Genomic DNA, 23,743 nt, shown 5'->3' with positions numbered 1-23,743 from the left:
CTTTTTGCTCTATCTGGACATAATATACCATAGCAACTTAACCTTCAAAATTTCTGCTAATATAGTAATACACATTTAGGCAGTAATTTCTGACAAAGTTGTAGTTTATTTAGCAAAAAAAAAAGGTGTTTATTTAAAAATTTCCATCAAGTATTGTCATGGTAGAAGGAATTAAGGATAATGGTGCAATTTAAAGAGAATAAAATGTACATTAATACAAAGCAAAATTACATAGATATTGTGATTATCGCTCATATGGACAAAAATCTCAGTTCTTGGAAGAAAGACCAAAATACAGTTTCATTTCAATAAAATATTACCAATGCAGGGTTTTGGGGGTTTTTTTTGGTCTGTTTTTGCTAATTGTGTTCAACTCATTTTCTAAGCTTTACAAGAAAGCCTAGGTAATTGTTTTAAAAAGCTTCAATTTTAGCTTACAAGGTATTTCTTTTCTGCCCGTTAAAATAATTTAAAGACGTGTACAATATGTTTGTATTATTTAAGGCAGGTGCCAAGCACACTTTGAAAGGTAATAAACTTTACCAACTAGAATGTTCTCCCAAAGGAAAAAGAAATAGAAGAAAAGAAAAGCTCTGACAGTTTTTAAGACAGATGTTAATATAGCACTCTTCTTTTAGATCATTTAAAAATAATTTGGCAGCTGAACTGCCTATTGTCATAACACATAATCACTTACAAAGGACAAGCAACAGATACAGAATTAATGATATACTTTGAATATTCTTACGAGTCTTTTTAAATTGGTGCCTATGAATTTTGGATTCAATGTAAAAAAGATTTAGAACACAAAGTGACACTAAGTAATGAATATGATTTCTCTATGTCATGCGGGGAAGAGTCAACTTTTTACACATCATCACTCCTAAATAGTTCTAATTAAAATCCAAACTGTTCCCATTTTTGCATCATTGTCATTCTTTGGCAAAAGACTCAAAATAGCCATGGGTGAGGAACCAACTGTTTACTCCTGGTCTTTTATCTTTACAAAATAATGTGAATCGGCACTCTGTTTTTCCTTTACACTAAATAAGTAAGTGAAAAATATTTTGGCTTTTTGACTAATCTACTCCTAAAGCTTTAAGTTGCCTTTCGATTTCTTCATCAGAGATTGTAGACTTTGATGTGGAGGCAGATGGTAAGCTTCGGGCAGCTGATGGAGCTTTGGCCATCTATTGTGAAGCAAAAAGTGAGAGAATGTGCATTAGCAACCAACTGGACTAGGATACAAAGAGGAGGCTGTAAAGTAATTTACTTCTGGAACAAGTATAAAGCCATGCAAGGAATATGAAAGGATAACTTAAAAACAATTGTAACAAAAGTGGTACAGACTATTTTCACCTAAGCAAGTGATTATTCATACCTTTCCAGAAATTTCAATTCCAATTTCATCAAGAACTTGATTTACAATATCCTGGCTTTCTTCTTCATCATCAGAGCCATCAAAGATATCATCAAGTGTGTCATTTACTTGGAGGAAGGAAAGAAATATAGCAAAGAAGTTACTTTTAAGCAGATTTCAGGTTAAGTTTACAGTTCAGAAGGTAGTCAAACTATGTGCATATATTTTATTTTATTTTTCAAATTTTTATTATCAAACTGATGTACAGAGAGGTTACAGTTTCATACATTAGGCATTGGATACATTTCTTGTACTGTTTGTTACCAGTGCATATATTTTAATATTGTAGAAGATAAATTTACCTGAGTGAATAAACTATAAAAGTTACTTTCTATGTCAGTGAAGTATACTGTTAAGTATATTTCTTAGTCACCAAATGAATTCTTTTTTAAAAAGTGCATTATGTTTAAAACCAGCATTCAATCTCAGCACCAAAATAAAATTAAATTAAAAAAAACTTATCACATAAGTCCTATGTGATATTCAAAACTGTATGTTTAAAGTTTTAAAATGCGTAACTGAATCCATTTAGCTAGCAGTTAAGAAAGCTAATCAAGAAAAAGCATGCAAAAATCAAATATCCCTTTAATATTTGGGAGACAATTTACACTTCGTATGCTCAAAATCTTATCTTCATACTTCTTAAATTTATACAAAACATATAGGTAATGTTTATATAGTTCAAGATTAAATATTTGTATTAAATCTGTCCCCAAATGATCTCTGAAGTATTTACTGTGAATAGAAGGCATTGCGGTGAGGTAGGGTAATGAGATTTTTTTTTTTTTTTTGCCAGTCCTGGGCCTTGGACTCAGGGCCTGAGCACTGTCCCTGGCTTCTTCCCGCTCAAGGCTAGCACTCTGCCACTTGAGCCACAGCGCCGCTTCTGGCCATTTTCTGTATATGTGGTGCTGGGGAATCGAACCTAGGGCCTCGTGTATCCGAGGCAGGCACTCTTGCCACTAGGCTATATCCCCAGCCCGGTAATGAGATTTTTTTAAGACCTAGGATTATGTCCTATTTACCTTAGAAACTAGTCACCTGGTTGGCATGCAGGTCAAACACAATAAAAGAATAGGTAGAGAAAAATGAAGTGATTGGGTGGTTTATTCTTGATTAGAAATCAGGAAATAATATATTTTGGTAAGTCAAAAATATATGTTTGTAGTGTTTCAGAGAAAAATTGTTATATTTAGCTGGGAAGGAACCTGTAAGAGTGGTACAAGATCTAACCTGTGTACGACTTCATCAGGTAGAGATAGATAAGAGACTGGTGAGGCAAAAAGGACATAATACACAGGAAGAGTATGTCCTTCCATTTGGTTGTTATTCAAGGTGCGTAAATGGAAAATAGCTAGAAAGAAAAAAAAAAGCAGCTACCCTACAAAAGTGGCTCCTCTGAATGAATATTCATAGGGAATGACAGAAAAAGCAGGATATATAACCAGTCTGATTTTGTGTCCATGATGATATTTGGGCTCCTAGTATAAGGCCAAATAATCTGTTGTTGAAACAGTCTCTGTCTATGGGGTGTTCCTGGCTTGGTACTACAATAGTTAACTCACAATCTGTGGGCTTATGAGCCATGACTCTGGAAAATGTCACATAAGGTAAGTGACCATCTGGGAGTGAATGCACTAGAAACAGTTCATAATCCAATTCATTTTCTAGTCATCTCTCTGTTTTGTCTATGCATCTTTGACATTAGTCACAAAGCTTGATATTGGTTATACTACCCAGTTTGTATGAGCATGATTTAGAAATTGATTATTTTGTTACTTTAGTAGAATAAACTAGGTATGAAAAAGGCAGATTTTGGATAAGAAATAAAATATAGAACAATATTTCTGAAGAAATAAAGCAAAACATTTAATAAAACAACACATAAAGAAAACTATTACTTCATTTAATGTTCATGAAACTTTGGGGGCAGGAGGAGGCATTTGCCATTTTACCACTGTGGTGTTTGTATTGTTAATGGTAAAATAAAAATGGTTGGCCAAAACTTTTTGATGCGTGATTCTGGTGTGTTGACTGTATGAGCAGCAGGAGGCCCTGAAGGCATTTGATGAGCATACTCCAGTGGTAAGCACTGGAAAGTGAACTAAGGAGTATGTGATCTGGATGGCAGTGAAATCAGGAGCAAAGTCAGAGCTTGTAAAATTGAATGAAGATCAAAGACGTAAATACATGAGAACAACCACACAAATGCAATCAGGAATTAGTAGAGAACATGCTCAGGACAAGTTTAACTAACCAAAGACATAATAAGTATTTCCCAAAGATCTTGCTTCCAAAACGTGAATGTAATTTTTGGAATAACACTGCTGAAAAAAAATGTTTACTTAACTTTAGAATCTATCTTTGAGTGAAAGTTTTGAAAAAAATAAATAAAAATGACTACTATTATTTCATACTGGTTTTCAAATTACTAAAATACAAATTGGAACAACTGTGAAAGATATAAACGGTATATGATTAAGTAAGGGCTTACTGATACTTTTCATTATAGCTTAATGGAACAGTCAATTCTGCTAACATGAGTTCACACTTGTGCCACATGGAAACCACATGAACATGATAGATACTCTGATCATTACACAAGTGACATATCTTTCAGCTACTCAAATTTTTCAGTGTTTCAAGAGTCTTGAAAAATCATAGTTTTCAAAATAAGGACAAACAGTAGAAATTACACAACTTCTGGAATTCCCAAAGATAGTTCATATATTATTAATATACTGTAGAAGAAAAAAAGATAAACTGAAATGAAATACTAGAATTTATTTTAATATTTGCATTGTTACTATAGTGATTATGGCAATCCTAACATTTTAAATAGTTACTATTTTTTATACCCAAATGCTAGAAATGATAGCTAATAAGGAGAAGTAAACTGGCATATCACTACATTGTGACAAAGCAATGAGGAAGATACCTTTTCAAGACAATAATATAAATGATATCAATCAGGATCCTGTGAAGGGTTCACTCTCATTACTTATAAAAGGTGTACTCATGTGATTTTTCTGGGGAGTTTGGTAGTAGGAATCCAAAAACATTATAAAGCTGTTAATATTCCAAGGAGATTTAAGAAGCCAGACAATGAAATAAGTAGACATCTTTTTAAAATCATGGTATAATAAGGGTAGGTTTGGTCACACATGCCATAATTCCATCTATGTGATAGAGGTAGAAGCATAATGGGTCTGAAGTTCACCCCAGGGGAAAAAAGCAGAAGAGCTTAACTGAAAAATAACTGAAGCAAAAAGTGCTGGGGGGCATGACTCAAGTGGCAGAGTGCCTGTCTCCTAAGTTCAAGGGCCTGAGTTTAAACACAGTACTGAAGAATTTTTTTTTCTTTTGGGAACTATATGTAGTAATATATGCACCTTGATGGTTTTAAAAAGTGTCTAGTTTGGTTCATGCCTTCATTTTGAAAATGTCTTCCCCTTAAAGCTCTTTTTAATGACTGAAAACGCTATCATTTATATAAGATGGTTTAGAACATTCACTGTTAATATGCAATACTAAAAACCAATTTAAAAAACTTCTGAAAATTCTAAGTCATGAGTTGGCTATGCAATGTTTTTGAAAGGTAAAAATAAGATTCAAGATTGTACATGTAACATGGAGTCACTTTTATAAATATGAAAAAAATGTAGTAAATGTACAATGTACAAATGTACATTAAGAGTTACAAGATCTAGGCTGGGAATGTAGCTTAGTGGTAGAGTGCTTGCCTAGCTAGCATGAAGCACTGGGTTCGATTCCTCAGCACCACATAAACAGAAAAGGCTGGAAGTGGAGTGGTAGAGTGCTAGTCTTGAGCAAAAAGAAGCAAGGCACAGTGCTCAGGTCCTGAGTTCAAGCCCCAGTTCTGGCAAGAAAAAAGTTACAAGATCTAGGTGGTGTACAGATAAATTCTATATGCTCTTTCATTTTATTCACCATTTTTCTACCACAACATGTAGGTAGTATAAATGAAAAAGGAAGAAAACTAAATATAAATGTTATTTTGAGAGAAAAAAAGCAACAGAAAGAGGTCCATTTACACTACTTCCAATACCAACAGATCTACAGTTTGGAAGTCGATAAGACTTTGAAACTACTTAAGGAAGAGTTATTTTATTTATAAGTTGTTTTGCATATGTAACCAACAACTACTTTATCATTTTTCATTTCATCTCTGTCCTTTCAGATAAGAATAAGAAGTTTCTAGTAAATGAAGTTGGTTAATTCAAACATGAGCAAATTGCATTTTATTACAACTTCTTAAACTTACTCATTTCTTCAGTCATTTCCATTTTCATGTTTTCCTTCTGGAAATTTTGCATTGTCTGCAATGTCTTTTGTGGATCCATCTTCTTGTTCACTGCTTGCATTGTCTTTAAATGTATGAAAAGATATTCATGTAGTTACATAATTATGAAAAATTTGCTATGGAATAAGTCTAGAGGGAATATATCAAATACAGATAGGCTTTAAAAAGATATGCATGCTGTCATAATAAAACACAGAGTGTTAAGTACTCTAGAAAAACATGAAATATTCATTTAAAAACCATCTGCTCAATATCTACATAATAAAGTCCAGTGTGAGACATCTCACAACAGTAGGCAAAAATGGAGCAGTAAAAAACATTATCAACATAAAACTTATTGCTACTCAAATGGGAAAAATAAATTCACCTATGAATATGGCAAGTAGGTAATGTCTAAGCTAAGAAGAATTTTAAATTTAATTATTGTCATTAAAATTCTAATGTTTAAATGAAAAAGGATTAGAGGATATACCAACACACATAGGTAGGACTATTACTATGGTGAATAGCAATAAAAATTGTTTTGCAAAAATATATGTAGAGTCCTTAAACATTTACATATTTAAAGACATTACTTTTGTCTAATATGGCAAGTAAGATATATTACACACACACACACACACACGTATTATATAGTTGATTTGGTATATAGATAGCATAATAGCCTCAAATAAACTCCCCAGTGTCTCTCTAGAGTTAATAGCCAAATTCTATAATTTGTCTGACAGCAACTGGAACCTCCCTAATTAGACAATCTAATCTGTTACCATTGCCCTCTAGGCAACCTGATCTTTTATCTTGTTAAATGTGCTGCTCTAGCTCAGGGCTTTTACTTCTTTCTCTCTCATCTGGAATGGTCCTTTCCACTAGCATTCACTATTAATACTTCAGCTTTCAGTTTATATATCAGTTTCTTAGGGAAGTAGTCGCTAGCACACCTGATTAGAACAAATATCTTTGTAAAATCTCATCACCTAGAGATGTGAATTTAGTTATTGATTTAATTTTATTACTTAAATTTCAACTTACTTTATTGTTATAAATAATACCAGTAACAATACTGATGAAGGTAGCAGAGTAGCTGTGGCTATACATTTATATTGTAAGCAAGGACCCGTCCTTTACATATGGAGAATGGAGGCAGAAAAAGTCTCAATACTTCACTCAAGTTGCTGAGTGAAAGAAGATCGGAACCAAAGTTCATAATCTAACCCTCCACACACTGGCTCTTACATGGGCTACTCCTAAAGTTGATAGTAAGCTACAGGAAGGCTGAAACCCAGCTTGGCTTTGCTTTCTATGTATTATTGCTAGTCATTATAGTTACTCTAAAAGGATTGAGAGAATATTTAGGCTGAGTTACCACACTTATAACAATTTACCTAGGAATTCCAATTCAGGTATGTACCTTCTACATAGCACGAGTATATCAGATACTTTTGCTTAACCTACTAGTAAATCTATGAGTAATCTCCCCTTCAAGACTATTATAGTTACCAAGACTAGCTATGTAACTTTCAGACAGGATCTTTTTCCCAATTAGAAAGATATTTGAGTTCTGATCATCTGGAAAAGGGGTAAATGCTTTCTGCCCTTAATTGTGTACTTTAAAGACTAACTATAAAGACTAGAAATCATCAAGAGCAGATAAACTGAGAAAACAAAAATCATTCTAAAACACTACTTTTAAAAGTATATAATGTGTTACTATACTTGTGATATTTCGTAAGAGAAAGACATTCTACTTTCATGTTTTTTATAGTCTAGACAGTGGTAATAGCTGATTGTCATCATCTTTTGGATTCCATGTTTCTGACTTTGCCTAGTTGCTAAAATTTAACTGTAATCTCTAAACTATGCTTTCAGTACCTAACATTCATTAGTGATATGAGTAGAGGTACAAGAGTCATCCAACATGCACATTTCAAACAAGGCAAGATACCAAATTCTCCTACTTCCTATTAGCTCCTATATGGTAAACGGGCGTCCTTTTTGCAGTCTTGTTAATGCTGTACTTTCTTATTCTTGTTGGTGACTTTCCTGCTTTTACACAGGTAATATTAATGTGCTGCATGGTGTTTCTAAGTGAAAGGAGGGCATGATGGGACTTGTGGATAAAATAATTTAGATAAGCTCCATTCAATTATAAAGTATAGTGCTAAGGGCCATAACGTTATACTACTATATGATATCTTTACACAGAAACACAGAGAAAAGCAATGTGGAAGCCAGGCACCAGTGGCTCACGTGTAATCCTAGCTACTAAGGATATGGAGATCTGTGGACTGTGGCTGGAAGTCAGCCTGGACAGGAAAGTGACACTTACCTCCAATTAGTTACCAAAAAAACCTAGAAATGATCTATGGCTCAAGTGCTAGAGTGCTAGTCTTGAGCAAAAAGCTCAGAGTCAATGGTCAAGCCCTGAGTTCAAGCCCTAGTATGAAAACACACACACGCATACACGCATATACACACACAGACACACACACACAGACACACACACATTAGTTTTGTTGAAGAAAGGATGAACAATAGCTTCACAGAAGCCTAACCAACATGTCATAGAAGCAATGTTCAGTATTTGCTCTTCTGTGGTTCCTGACTTTGCAGCACAACACTACTGCGAATAATAAAAATCAACCATAAATACCATTTTTTGCTAGATTATAGGCACAAGCCAATATACTGGTTTTTGAAAATACTTTTATACCATTTATTCTTTTTTTTTTTTTTTTTTACCATTTATTCTTTTAGCACTTCCTAGTCACTCTCCTTTCCCTACATCTAACACCTGGTAAAACTGTTCAGACTTGGATTTGCTGCAGTCTTTTATATCAACCTATCCAAAGATACACACAACTTAACAAAGCATAGCAACAGCTGGGTGTATAACTGTTACTTTTCTTTAAAAAAAAAACTTATGCTCCTCTCTCCCCCAAATGAAATGTAAAATCTGTGAAAGCAAAGCCTTTGTATTAAACTTCTTCTGTTTTACTCATAGTACATGATACACATGAAGAGCTTGATATTTATTAAATGATTGAAAGGTTCAGAGTCCTTTCAAATGTATGATAGAAACACTGACTATAAAACAAGGAAATTAAGTTAAATATAAATTCCTGAAAAATGCCAAGAAAAAAAATCGGTTGCTGATATTCATGTGCCCTACTAAACATTTATAAAAATAAATCAAGAAGACATGTTTACTCATCAGTAGTCATTTATAGTAGTTTATATCCAAAATCTTCTCAGAATTTATGGAAAAACATGCTATTTTAAATCCATGTAATAAACTTAGAAGTCACATGTAACTTGTGGAAAATGGAACTGTCCTTACTTTACATTAACATGTACAAATAGAGAATTTAGAGGTAATTACCTGAGATACCTAGTATTATTACTCAGTTTACTAGTAATTAAAGGTTCTGTACCACATATATACCAGAAGGTGTTTTAATACCGAATTTAAATATCAGCACTAGTTTCTCTCCATGTAAATCATATACATTCACATAAATCTTTTGCCTTTTAAAAATACTAATACTTAAATCACTTTAATAAACTCAAGAATGTGTGGATATAAGGATTAAGCATACCTTTGCAGTGGTAGACATTGCTCCAGCCATTTTCATTTGGGAATTCATTACTTTTGTTTGTGTGGACATAGAAGTCACTTTGGAACTTACAGCGAAAGTTCTAGTTTTCTGTTTCCGTAGATGTACAAGCTGTTTGGCTAGAACCCTGCAAGCCTCTTTATTACCAATCTTGGCCATCTTCTTAATTTCTAATTCCTAAGAAGAGAAACAAAAAGACATGAGTAACATGGGGAGGAAGTCCTCATGGACTGGAGACATGCTGCCAGTGGTAGAGTGGGCACTGTGTGAACAAGAAAGTCAAGTGAGAGCATTGGGCCCTGAGTTCAAGGCTCAGTATTAGCCTGTGCACATGTGCATGTGTGTGCGAACACACACACACACAAATAAAAACAACACTGAAGCACTCTTCAGTGATTATTTCAGAAGAACAAATCCAACAGGCACAACGTGTTCTGTTTACTGAAGAGGAAAGATGCTCCCATAGAGAGCACAAGTAACTGAAGGTGAGGATTAACACAGTTATGGAAAAGCAACAGCTGGTACATGCACCCATGAATGCAAAGCAAGCCTACAAAGAAGAACACACACAGAAGCCAGAAGAAAATACTAAGAAGAAACACAGATGTAAACAGGGAAAACAAAGAAAATAGAGAAATGGCATATTTAAAGCTAATAATACAATAATTACATTAAACCAAATGGTATATGATAGATCTCAATTGAAAAAAAAATACCTGTGTAGACAAAATGGCAAACTCAATTAGATATAATTTCAAGAAACCAATTTGCAACATAAAAGTAAAGCTGGCTTACAGGACAAGCAAGTTCACTGTAGCATTGTTTATCATAGCCAAGATTTAGAATCAACCCAGATGCCCCTCAGTGAACAAATGGATCAACAAAATGTGGTGTGTATGTCTGTGTGTGTGTGTGTATATATATATATATATATATATATGAATTCTACGCTTCTATCAGAAAGAATGATACTGTTTCATTCTTAAGGAAATGGAAAGACTTGGGAAAAATTGTATTGAACAAAATGAGCCAGACCCAAAGAAACATAGGGTGCCTAGTTTCCCTCACTTGTAACAAAAATATGCTGATAAACTTACAAGTAAACACACTGGATGGTAAATGACTATATATATATATATATATATATATATATATATATATATATACTTTGACCTGATAAATTATACAGGACTGTAGACATTGACACAATGAGACCAAAGGAGGATATTCTTAGGAGAAGCTCACAAAGGCTCAATGGCTATGTGCATATCATCGTATGAAATAATGTTTATCCAAAGCCGGGTGCTGGTGGCTCACATCTGTAATCCTAGCTACTCAGGAGGCTGAGATCTGAGTATCACGGTTCATAGCCAGGTTGTGCAGGAATGTCCATGAGACTCTTAGCTCTAATTACCAGAAAAGCAGAAGTGGAGCTGTAGCTCAAGTGGTAGAGCTCTAGCCTTGAGCTAAAGAGCTCAGGGACAGCGCCTAGGCCCAGAGTTCAAGACCCACAACTGACATCATCATCATCATCATCATCATCATCATCTTTATCAAAACAAACTCCAAGAAATGGAAGTTATTTTTTGTGTGATTTTTTTGTTTGTTCCTTTGTCAGTGTTTTTGTTTTCTGTACCCGTCATCTTCTGTGTAAGTTGATGTGTTTGGGGGAGAGTAAACAGGGAGCATAGAAATGATGGGGCAAAGGTGAACCAATTTAGCAGTTCTTTACCCATTATATTGAAAATCAATTATACAACTTGTGGGGAGAGGGTTAGGAGGAAAAAACTGGGAGAAAGCAAAGAAAGGGCTGACACTGTTCACAAAGAAATGTATGTAACTGAAACCCCTCTGTACATGACTTTTACAATAACAATAATAAAAATATTAAGACAAGACTATAATTAACAAAAAGTAAGAATGTCTGTTCACACTACTTCCAGCCAATATTATATGGTTCTAACTAGTTTTTAAAAAAAGATGAGATAAAATAGGCTTCACGATTGGAAAAGAAGATGTAAAGCTTTATTCATCAACAATACAGATTATCTATATAGAAACTAAGAGTCTGAAGCAAAGTAAATACACAGAAAAAATTGTTATGTGTATACAACAAATTTAAATACTCTGCATAAAGAATATATAAAGAGGAATTAGGTCAGCCTATTAAAGTAATATTGTCATAGTCACTGTCTTTAAAATATCTGAACAAGTCACTCAGCAGTTCATGTAATTTTTTTTTATAAACCTTTCTTGGTTTCCATAAGCATTTTATCTTTGTGGCCAACCAAGAAGAAAATGGTTATGTTTTGAAAATTATTTCTTGCTAGACATTCATAACGTTGTAAATCTCAGGAATAATTTTATTCCATACCAACCAGATATACAGAATTCTGGGAAAAGGCAGCAGGATAACAGAAAAAGGTAAGAAGAATATAGGAAAGCATTAAATGTCATTTCTAATCAAGTAAGCCACTTACCACCTGCCATGTTCCTTTTTCCTAGTTAGCTAATTATTCCAGCACTCAAATTTATTTGAAAAGTTAAAATGAAATGTAATGTTCTACTTACCAGCTGTTTTTCCTGTTTCTCTAAAGCTGCTCGGTCTCTGACTATAGCCCTCTGTGTACCTCGTAATTCCCGATTCTGTTCCTTTATTACATCTAAGAGAACAAAAGAAACCTAAATTTATGGCGGCAAAATTTTCTTCAATGCCATATAAAATACTAGAGTATGAAGCTACAATAAAAATGAAAAACTGAGTTCATATTAAACATTTTTTCTTCAGGTATTCTAAAAATTAGTCAAATACTAAAACATGGATTATAAATACAAATGTTATGGTTAAATTTTAGTCACAAGTTTACATCATATCACAATAGAAAATTCAATTAGAGAATTAATTAGTATACACTTTTTTTTCTTTTGCTAGTCCTGGGCCTTGAACTCAGGGCCTAAGCACTGTCCCTGGCTCCTTTTTTTGCTCAAGGCTAGCACTCTGCCACTTGCGAAACAGTGCCACGTCTGGCCTTTTCTATATATATGGTGCTGGGGCTTCATGTATATGAGGCAAGCACTCTTGCCACTAGGCCATATTCCCAGCCCCTACATTTTTATATAGTACATATAATACATGCATATACATATATGCAGAAACGTTTTCCTCTAGTAGCATATAAATTTCAAAGAGAAACACAAGTCACACATTTGATCTTTTTTTTTTTTTTTGCCTGCTGTAGTAAGTCATAGCAGAATAAAACAACAGACGTTCCAAATAAAGCAGATGTGGATTTTATTACACTTTGCCACTTGATTACTATACAATTTCATCTTGCAAAACTTAGGTAGCACTCTAAATCTAAGGTTTCCTTTTCAGAAAACAATTTGTTTTAAGGGGTAATAATGTACAAAATGCTTTGATATATTCTAATTGTCAATACTTTTTTGTCAATACACTCTTAATGTGTGTTGATTTTGTATAATTCAGTTGGAATCTTTAGCCCTTTTAAAAAACTTGATTACTCGAGCTTGACAGACAAAAATGGACATTAGTTATTACTCAGAAGCAAAATGTTTAAAAGATCATAAATATGCACATTTTAATTTTTTCTTAGTGAAAGATTTTAAGTGCTCTAGATATAATAATCAATATGGGAAAGACAAGTGCTGTATGATATCACTTGTATGTGGAAGCTAAAGAAGTTACTTTCACACCTGTAACAAACTAAAACTAGACCGTTATATATCACCCTGCACCAAAATCAATTCCAAATGAATCAAAGACCTCGAAAAAAAATCATATACCCTGAAAACACTAAAAGAAGGGATAGGAGAAACACTTGGGCTCCTTGGCACAGGATGAAACTTTCTTAATGAAGGCCCAGAAATGCAACAAATCAAAGAAAGGTTGGACAAATGGGACTGCATCAAACTGCAGAGCTTCTGCAGGGCAAAGGACATAGCTTGCAAGATAAATAGAAAGCCCACAGATTGGGAGAAGATTGTTACCAGCCATACAACAGACAATAGCCTCATATCTAAAATATATGTAGAACTCAAAAATTAAATTCCTTCAAAACACATCTTCAAAGAACCAACTGTTCCCTCAAGAAATGGGCTAAAGACCTTATATAAACAGACTTCTCTGAGGAGGAAAAGAGAATGGCCAAGAGACACATGAAGAAGTGCTCTACATCACTGGCCACTAAAGAAATGCAAATAAAAACAAATTGAGATTCCATCTCACCCCAGTAAGAATGTCCTATATCAAAAAAACTAACAATAACAATTGTTGGAGGGGATGTGGCCAAAAGGGAACCCTACTACATTGTTGGTGGGAGTGTAAACTTGTTCAACCACTTGGGAAAGCAGTATGGAGGTTCCTTAGAAGGCTAAACATAGAGCTCCCCTATGACCCAGCAGCCCCACTTTGGGGCATCTACCCAAAAGAGTACAAGCAAGACCACACTAAAGCCACCAGCACAACTATGTTCATTGCAGCACAATTTGTCATTTCCAAAATATGGAACCAACCCAGATGCCCCTCAGCAGATGAGTGGATCAGGAATATATGGTACATATACACAATAGAATTCTATGACTTTATCAGAAAGAATGACATTGCCCCATTCATAAGGAAATGGAAGGACTAGGGAAAATTCATACTAAGTGAGGTGAGCCAGACCCAAAGGAACACGGACTCTATGGTTTCCCTAATTGGGAATAATAGTATACGTCTAGGATAGTCCTAGCAGAAGATCACAATAGCTATGCACATATGAACACATGAGATGATGCTAAGAAAAATGAACTTTGTTATAGAAACAAGTGGTATATCATTGATGTTGTTATTTTCAACAAGCCATGTGAAACCATGCACTTTTTTTTTTCTATATTTCTTTCCCTGTGTTTAACCCCTGATATCACTGTAACTGATTTTAGTACCCTGGATATTGTATATATGTGTATTGGAACTAGGGAAGGGAAAGGGAACACCAAAATTGAGAGACAAAGGATAAAAAGACAAACCAATGCAACAGCAATACTTACACAACTATATGGTGTAAACCAACTGTACAACTCATGGATGGGAGAGGGAGGAGGTAACAAGTTGGATAAGAAATGTACTCACTGCCTTACATATGAAACTGTAATCCCTCTGTACTTCAATTTGACAATAAAGAAAAAAAATGAAAAAGACACATGTTAAAACACTGAAGGAAAAGAAACACTGAAAGCTAAACAAAATGTGGAAAGGGAGAACAGAAAAATAGTAAAGCTAAACTGTTTTCTAAGTGTGGTTAAAAAAAAAAAGAAGTTGCTTTCATAGCAAATAAAAGTAATACAGTATTTACAGAGCTGAAGAAATATAGGAAGGTGAGAAGCAGATAATAGCAAAAAGTTCAGGTATGCTTTCCTACAGAATATACATATACATTTCAAAAAGCTTTAAAAAAGATTCTAAAAGTCGTCACCATGAAGAATTGAAATATATTTGAGGAGTCAGGCAAATTTAACCTCATTTTACCACTATACAGTGAATACATGTATCAAAATTTCACAAAGCACTCCATTATTCCATGTAGTTTTTTAATTAAAGGGTTGTACAATGAGGTTATAGCTCCATCACGTTATAAGTACAATGCATCTTGATCAATGCTATCCTTTCCATAGTTCTCCCACATTTTCCCCTCACATCTGTATCCTTAAATTATGTATTTCAATTTTTAATTACATGTAACTGTTATGTTTATGTATCAGTTAAAAATAAACATACAGGCAGATGCTAGTGGCTTATGCCTATAGTTCTAGCCACTCAGGAGGCTGAAATCTGAGAATCAAGGCTCAATGCCTACATGAACAGCCTGCCTGTGAGAGATTCTTATCCTTAAATAACCAGCAAAAAACTAGAAGGGGGCATGCCTCAAGTGTGAAAGTGCCGGTCTTGAGCAGAAATAGCTGAGTGAGAGCACAAGACTTTGAGTTCAAGCTTGGCTACTAACAACAACAACAACAACAACAACAAAGTCAAATTGTAGAAAATAAAAAATAAGAATTGTAACAAGCACTCTAATATTTATACTACTCATGCTTAAGGATGAAGATGGACAACAAAATGACCAAACATTTGACCCACTCTATTCCCACAAATTAGACAGGAGGGAATCTACAAACCGGGTTATAAAAGCTCTTCAAGAATGAAATTCAGTTTCCTAACTGGTAGTACATTAATGTGCTGGGAGCAGGGTGCACTCATAGGAAATAGAAATTCTATGTCCCCCTCTTCCAGCTAAGTATCTCATCCACTCACTGTCCTTGTGTGATATTCTTTACAATAAACCAGCAATTAAAGAAAAAAACCCAGCATTCTCCTGAGTGCTGAGAGACATCCTAGTAAATTGTCAACCTTGAGAAATGAGTAGGAACACCTGGTCAGAAAACAGTCTGTGTGGCAAGGTAAGACAAATGAATGGCATCTGAAGTGACACAATTCATGAAGCTGAGCCTAGTGTTTATTCTAATTGTTATAATTAATTTTATAATTAAAATGTATTTTGGGACACCCAGTTGGTATCTAAGAATCAGACTAGACTCAAGAAAGTCATGTTTATTAAAAATATAAATGATGGCAAAATTGAACATAGAATTTAATCAAAAACATTTTAATTTCAGTTTCTTAATTGTATATTACTATGTATACATTAACAATCCTGTATAACAAAAGAGAAAAAATAAAGAAAATTAACTACCTCATATTCCACAGTCTCAGTTGTTAATAGACCTATTAATATTTAAACAGTTCTAAGTCATAAACCCTGAGCATGTAATGTTACATACTAAAACATAATCATAACACTTTAAAACATATTATGGTAAGTAGGTAATGACAGTAAAACAGCTTTTTCACATAAACAACAGGAATAGCAATAAAACGCGTGAATTACAGTTTAATTTTTCTTAAGCAATCCCTATGTTAAACCCACATTTAATTATTTGCTTCAGATAATTCAGAAAGAATAACACAAAACGGTTGAATACTTCAAAGAGTTTCAAGGTCAGGTTCATTTTCCATTTCATTTACTTTTTAGGAGATCTGTTTTCCTTTCAAGACTATGAGATGAGATGTTCTAAAGCAAGGGATATGTATAATAAGAAAAAATATCTGATTGAGCACCAGTGGCTCATACTTATAATCCTTGCTACTCATAAGGCTGAGATCCAGGGGGGTTGGTTTGAAATCAGCCTGTGAAGAAAATCCTAGAGGCTGCATTTACAAAATAACTAGTAAAAAGCTAGGTTGGAGATGTGTCTCAAGTGAGAAAGCACTTGAGACAGCACCACTATGACAACCTGAAAAGCTGAGCTGTGAGACCCAAAGGATTGGGAGTTTGGAAGGCAGTGCTCCAGGACACTGGGAGTTTCTTGGAAAGGTCAATCAGTTCAGGCTTCACAGGAATTCACATTTCTGTCCTGGGTGTGGGCTAATTCAACTCTAAACTTCCAGGGAACCTGGGGGTAGACTAAGGTTTATGTAAATTGTGTTTACCTTTTAGCCCTACTTTCCAAGATGAGGATGTCATCTACCACTTGTATTCAAATTTGTCTCAAGTGGATGCTTACACCTTGCTTTCTGCACATACTTCCCCATACAAAATGTAATAAAAAAAACCTTGGTGAGGGCTGGGAATATGCCCTAGTGGTAGAGTGCTCGCCTCACATACATCAATGCCTGGGTTCGATTCCTCAGCAACACATATAGAGAAAAAGCTAGAAACAGTGCTGTGGCTCAAGTGGTAGAGTGCTCGCTTTGAGCAAAAAGAAGCCAGGGACAGTGTTTGGGGCCCTGAGGTCAAACCCCAGGACTAGCAAAAAAAAAAAAAAAAAGATAGGAAAAACCTTGGTGAGTGGAACTTTGGGGATCTGAAGATGGCAAAAGGCAACAGGTCCTCTGGCACTCCAAACCTCAATTCCATAGTCCATACTCCATTACTGCCCTGTCCCTGGTGGCAGGCCTGTGGTACAACATGAAACAAAACAACAAAAACAACAAGAAAGCTTTCAAAATTGTAAGACAGTCAAACAGGGATGGAGGTGACTATTTATTTGATGAGTTACAAAAGAGGGTCTGCTAGTCTTGCCAACCATCACCTTGCCATGGCCCATGCCTAGACTAACACTTGCTGAAGGCTCCCAGGCCAGCTCCCCTGCAAGGCATTAGATGCCTCTTTAAACTGTTGAGGCTCTTCATGAATGAAATATGTGCCAGTGTAGGCTTTGGTCTTCAAAAGATATAGACTGAAAAGTCTTTCTGCCTTCTTTTAAGGGAGGGGGGTATGTCAGAAAACAACAACAACTAAACAACAACCAAAAACAACAACAAACCAGTCTCTCAAGTGGTCCAGCCCAGCTCCCTAGAAGTTGGGCCAAGTCCCAACTTGAATTGTGGGTTGCTTCCCTAAACCCTGTAAATTTGCAAATAATTTTCAAATTTAAGGATGAAAGTAAAAGGTAATTATCAACTGCAAATATGAATATCCAATGATTTCTTAAGAATACAATTTGAAGCACCATTTTCAAGGGAAGGAAGTGGACTGCTTAAATCTGGAAGATACAGCTCAAGATGCATTCAGGAGAGTGGAGGCACAATAGGCACTTCAGACTACAGCATCCTCTCTTCATGTACTGCAGTACTGCATTCTGCAACTTGCTGTACAGCCCTGAGAGATTTCTTAATCTAACAAAACACCTATTCTAGCTTTGTGAATTTCTATGGGGAAAAAATATACATTTTTCTCCCAGTCTTGGGGCTTGAACTCAGGGCCTGAGCCCTGTCCCTGAGCATTTGTTGCTCAGGGTTGGCGCTCTACCACTTGAAACACAGCACCACTTCCAGCTTTTTCTGAGAAGTTTATTGGAGGTAAGTCTCAAGGACTTCCCTGCCTGGGTTGACTTCAAACTGTGATCTTCAAATCTCAGCCTCCTGAGTAGTTAGGATTACAGGTATAAGCCAAGTTGGCTTATACTTATAAAACAAGTTGGCTATAAAAACCCAATTTACTAAAAAAGTACAGTAAGAGAGTGAGAAAGAATGAGAATTTGATATGTAAACCAATTTTTTTTTTTGTCAGGTGTGTTCCTTTATTTGGAATAAAGGAAACTCAGGGGACCGAATCTATTTCAATAGAAGCTTTAACAAACCTGGTGAATAACAACTACTACTACAAGAACCAAAACATCTAGGGGAAATAGGACAGTAAAGGATCATGCCAACAGCTTTACACAGGGTCAGGGGAGACAAACAAGAAGTAGATGGGGGGGGGGGATAAGCAAGGATGGGGTTGATGAACATGGCAATCCTTAAAAATTGCCATTTGATTTGATGATTTAGAATTTAGTGATTATCTACACAACATCTTATCACATGACCTGCAAAGCAAACTGATTAAGGACTGGGGCGGAAGGGTAACAGAGTAGTAAGAGGGAGAACATACATATCACTTTCTTCAAGAGGTTTAGATGAAGATCAGAAAGGGATTAAACCATGGAAGAGACTGGGGTCCAGGGAAGATCAGAAAAATGAGGTCCTTTCCAGTTCTCCACTATGGAAATTAAAGTTCGACTACTAATTCCAAGAGAAGCATTTCTGATTTATAGACCCAAGGCAAACAATGCATTGAGAGTTTCATGAACTTATAAAGATTGCACTAAACTGGGTTAGAAAATAATAGCAAGAATAACACTTAAAAGCATGAGGTCTTCGCTCTGCCCCTTGTGTTTTGTAATCTTGGGCAACTTGTTTACCCCTTGTTCTTTGTTCCTTCATCTATAAAATGGGGATAATAATATTGCTTAGTTCATAGGCTTAATTAGAAATGATACAACAGTCAAAATTCTCTGCACAGCACTAGGAGATTTGTCTTTATTAAGGACATAAGTAAAAATTATACAGTGTTTGAAGTCTGCACTTTTACCCAGGCATGGTTTTACACATCTGCATCTAAAGTGCCTCTAGTAGCCATGCTAGGCATTCACACCCAACCCTTGAACTTCACTGTTTGAAAGCCTGGATAGCTGCCCATTTATGACAAGTCCTAATGATATGCTGATTTACAGGTTCATAATTAACCTCTATAAACAGGTCACTCTTTGCATATCAGGAGAAAAAAGCACTGTAGATAAACAGGATATAACACACACACAGCCTTACATATCAGTAAAAAGAAAAATGCATACTCAATTTTAATTTTAAATTGCAAAATATCTTTCTCTTCAATGGCATTGAGATACACCTCTCATTAATTTCTAACAATGTATATAGTGAGGAGACTTGGATCATATTTGTGTCTAAAATGAATTAAACATAACTGAATAGTAATAAGTATTATAACATCATCTTCCTTTTTAATTTACATATGTAGTAGTCTTTAATGATATAGTATGTAACTCTTCAAGCCAATCCTGAGACAAAAAGATTCAATTACTCCCCAGATCCATAAGCAGCCACATATCAGAATTTCATTATTGTTAGTTCCCATAAAAAAGTCAGCACACAGTAAAAGATATTATGATCAATAATCAATGTGCCCAAAGATAGGAGAAAAACATATAAAACTTCATTCAGTTTCATGATATATATCCTCATTACTGCTAGGAGCAGTGTTGTCACTTTTTAAACAAAACCAAAAAACAAATCTTCCTGTTCATAAAACAAAGCATAAAAACTTCAGCAAGGCTCTATTAATAAAATGAAAATGTAGATCTACAATTAAGAAATGAGCAAATTATTTGAATTGATATGGTAATTTAAGGAAACATCAAGTATATAGCTCAGTGGTTGTCAATGAGTATAGTGGACAAATTCATATTCAGAAATTTCACACATGAAGCTTTCATTAATGGTGTAATCCCTAGCAAAAATCCTTTGGACCGCCACCCCCCAAAAAAGTCTATTAAAAACACTATGACTTACTAGGTTTAAACTCCAAAAAATGTTCAGCAAACACCCTCAATACCCAGCATCATTGTCTATTTTCCTCTCCTCTATACTTCAATACAATAGTCATTAGATTGCCAAAAGCACCAGGAAGCATGGAACTGAGACTTATGCTTGACCCTATTTTGCCTGTCCCGGCTATCTCTGGTAACAGCCACTATAGGTTTGACTTTTTTAGAGCTCACATGCAAGTGAATTTGTTGTTGCTGTTCTTGTTTTAAATTTCACTACACAAAACTCAAGCAATAGGAAAATAAATCTTTTCTTCCCTCTGGAGCAATAAGTAGAAGCACTCTACTGGTACAGAAAGCATAGAAAAAAGTGACTAAACATCCCTCTCATAATCACCATATATAAAATCCATGTGACATAATCATATCACATACTATGTAGCCATTCTAAGTATTGTAAATAGTACATCTCAATTAATAAACAGTCAAGAAACTGAAAATATTTTTTCAATTACTGTAAAGAAGAAAAAATACTATGCTTTGTGATAAGGGGCAAAACAGCACTGTGTGTTGTGATAAAGGACAGAGGGGATGGGTAGATACTGTCTTTGTTATCTTCCCTTAAATAATTTTGCAGCATTGGAACAGACCACACAAAGGAGGGAAGGAGTTATCCCCAAGTCAGGACTAAGTAGTGTTTGTACCAATCACTGTCTAGCTACAGAGCTCTTTATGTGGCAGGGTTAGACTCTTACAAAGAAGCTGTTCTTTGATTAGGAACAACCTAGGCTCAACATGCAATGTGCCAGACATGGTTTTTAAATAACTTGAATTAATTTAATACTTCTAAGTAGATACATGCATTGCATATGTGTACCCCCAAACTTATACATTCTAATACATTCACTTTCTCTCTCACAAGATGACATTGAGCTCAATGTCCGAAAAAGTGCAAAGATCTTTAAAAAGTAAACCTCCATGTCAATAACACATAGAACACCCCTTACTTAGCCAAAGACAATCGTAAGTGAGAAAATAACCATGCTGAAGGCTAAAGACCCAGGAACATTTTGGGGAATTTTTATGTATTAATTTCATACTGTAGTCAACCATGAAACGTGTTTCACAGATGTAGTGATGGGGACATTTGTGAAGGGGCGGGAGAACATACTCAAGTTCATTGAGAAGTGGATTCCCTGTCCCCTACCCCCCCCCCCACAACACACACAGGTGTTCTTTTGCAATGGCTGGGAGTGTGTAGGCCATCTCCACACCTAAGCCCCAACACACCGAATACAGGAAACCCAACAAGTCATTCATCTATCTCCAAGTCTTAATGACACCCAAGGGCCTCCTCCAACCGCCTATAATCCAAGTCGTAAAGGGGAAAAAAAATAAGGGCGAGGGTAGTGTTGTCAGAGGGGAGCAGCCAGCCAGACCTGCCCAGGTGAGGCTGGGGTGGGGCGGGTCGGAGGAGGCCGAACGCGGGATGACGCAGCCGGGTCGGTCACCTGTGGGGCCAACTCACCTGGTGCAGCCCCGCCCCCTCGGACAGCAGTCAGCATCGCAGTCCGCGCCCCCTCCCCACCGCTCGGGGAGGAAAAAAAAAATATCCACGAGGGGGAAACAAATAAAGCTGAGCTCGTTTAAAGTCGGTCTGCAACTCACCATCCACGGTTTTCTTCTTGAAGAGGGACGCCATGGTCAAGGACCGCGCCTGGAGGGCCCGGCTCGGCCCGAGGCTGTGAACGGACCGGAGGAAAAGGACAGGCCCTTTGGGAGGCCCGGGCTGGCGGAGTGGATGTGCGGGAGGAAGGGGACACCGTCGCCAGGCCGGATCCCGCGGAGGGCGCTGACAACCGCAGCCGCGTCGCCGCCCGCTCCGGAGCTCAGGTGACCGGGAACTAAGACACTTTTTGGAGAAGTCACTTCTGGGCGGCGCCTGCGCTTTCCGGCTCCCGCGCCTGCGCAGTGCTCTTTCTGAAGCCACCACCGCTGCCCTCGCTTCAACGGCTGCCCTTCCTTCCCATCCTCCGGGTCGCTGCAGTGGGAGGTGGACGGAGGCTGGATAGCGCGGGAGAGCAGGCGGAGACCCGGGCTTCTTCGCTCGGTTCTGGGATGAAGGCACACAGAAACGTGGCCTTGCTTGGAGCGAAAGCTTTGGGCCTTGTGAGAAACTAGGAAAAGGGCTCCCCAAGGTCCTCGGAGGGAAAAAAATAGTGTGTGTCCTCCAGGAACCGCCTGAGCCCACTCCTGAGTAGATTGATGGCCGGTTGCTGGCCGTGCTAAGGCTTTCTTACGCCAATAAATGCAAGATCGGGTGGGAATTCCAGACTTAGGGCTCTGCAGTTGTCTTAAAGGTTCACGCCCTTTACCGCACTGACTGTGGCTTGGCTAATTCTGGGCAGGTCCCCACACCTTGGGTGACCATCCCCCCCCTTCCGGGGGGAGGGGCGGGATTCTGCGGATCGCAGGTTCGGATTCGCTGGTTGAGGACAGCAAAGAGGGGGAAGTTTGCTATTGCAGCACATTTTCTTTAATGATCTTGGTTGAAATCGTGAATAAAGTCCCACACTTAACTTGCCAACCTTCGTGTTTAAATGTCTCTGGGTCCAATTCTTGATTTCTTGGGATCGTTCAGGAAAGATTCACGGCTTTACTGTGGACCATTCAGAATGCTACATAACTGTATGTTGGTATTTGATACGAAAAAGATATCAGATGTTAAAGGAAAAGCACAACTATTTAAGAAATCCTCGAATGTGTAAACTCACTGGAAAAATGCAATCTGTGTGCCTATGTTTCCACATACACAATTCTGATTCATATATCATTTCGCTATTTAGAATCTTAATTTTCCTTTGCAAATACATTTCTCCCAGTCTATTGTTTGGCTAGATTTCCTTCTATAGAAGTATAATAATATTTTGGAGGGGGGAGAGGTTGTAGTTTATTTAGTGATAGGGAGCACTTATGTGGCAGACCCAGTGCTAAATAATAGTAGTAATAGATATAGTGTGTTTCATAGATACAACTTCTGATATGGAAGAAACTGCAGTAATGTTAACATTAGCATTCACTTTTGGATTTATGGATCATATTTCAAGATCATGTCTCAGACTTGCATTCCACCTTTTGTTCCTTTATGAGATATCAAAGCCTGAAACCCCAAGGTTCCTGCTGCTGCTGTTGATGATGGTGATACAATAAAGAGCTTGTTGAACAAAACTTTCTCTGAATGTCAGAAATATACAGGGTAAACAATGTCCCTTCTCCATTTTTTTTTTTTTTGGACATGATGGGGTGGTGAAGTCAGGAGACATTAGGGGAAAATGTAACAGAAGAGACAGTCTCTATATGAAAGCCTTGCCTTTCTTGGAGAGACCTCTGTGGCAAAACAGGCAGCTTGCCCTGGAAGCCTGTTGTAATGAATGGCATAGA

General features: G+C 36.5%; 1 protein-coding gene across 1 annotated transcript; it reads right to left on the bottom strand.

Annotated features, from left to right (window-relative positions):
- Positions 1 to 348: 348 nt before the first annotated feature.
- Positions 349 to 22,196, bottom strand: Chmp2b (charged multivesicular body protein 2B). The gene is made up of 6 exons (XM_048346444.1): positions 21,971 to 22,196; positions 11,930 to 12,021; positions 9,341 to 9,535; positions 5,706 to 5,808; positions 1,382 to 1,488; positions 349 to 1,190 (listed from the first exon to the last, which is right to left on the bottom strand). The coding sequence occupies exons 1-6, from the start codon at positions 22,002 to 22,004 to the stop codon at positions 1,080 to 1,082; spliced, it is 642 nt and encodes a 213-aa protein (XP_048202401.1). The 5' UTR covers positions 22,005 to 22,196; the 3' UTR covers positions 349 to 1,079.
- Positions 22,197 to 23,743: the final 1,547 nt, after the last annotated feature.

Source organism: Perognathus longimembris, chromosome 5, assembly GCF_023159225.1.
Source record: "Perognathus longimembris pacificus isolate PPM17 chromosome 5, ASM2315922v1, whole genome shotgun sequence".
Lineage (NCBI taxonomy): Eukaryota > Metazoa > Chordata > Mammalia > Rodentia > Heteromyidae > Perognathus > Perognathus longimembris.
This window is presented reverse-complemented; position numbering and strand designations above follow the sequence as displayed.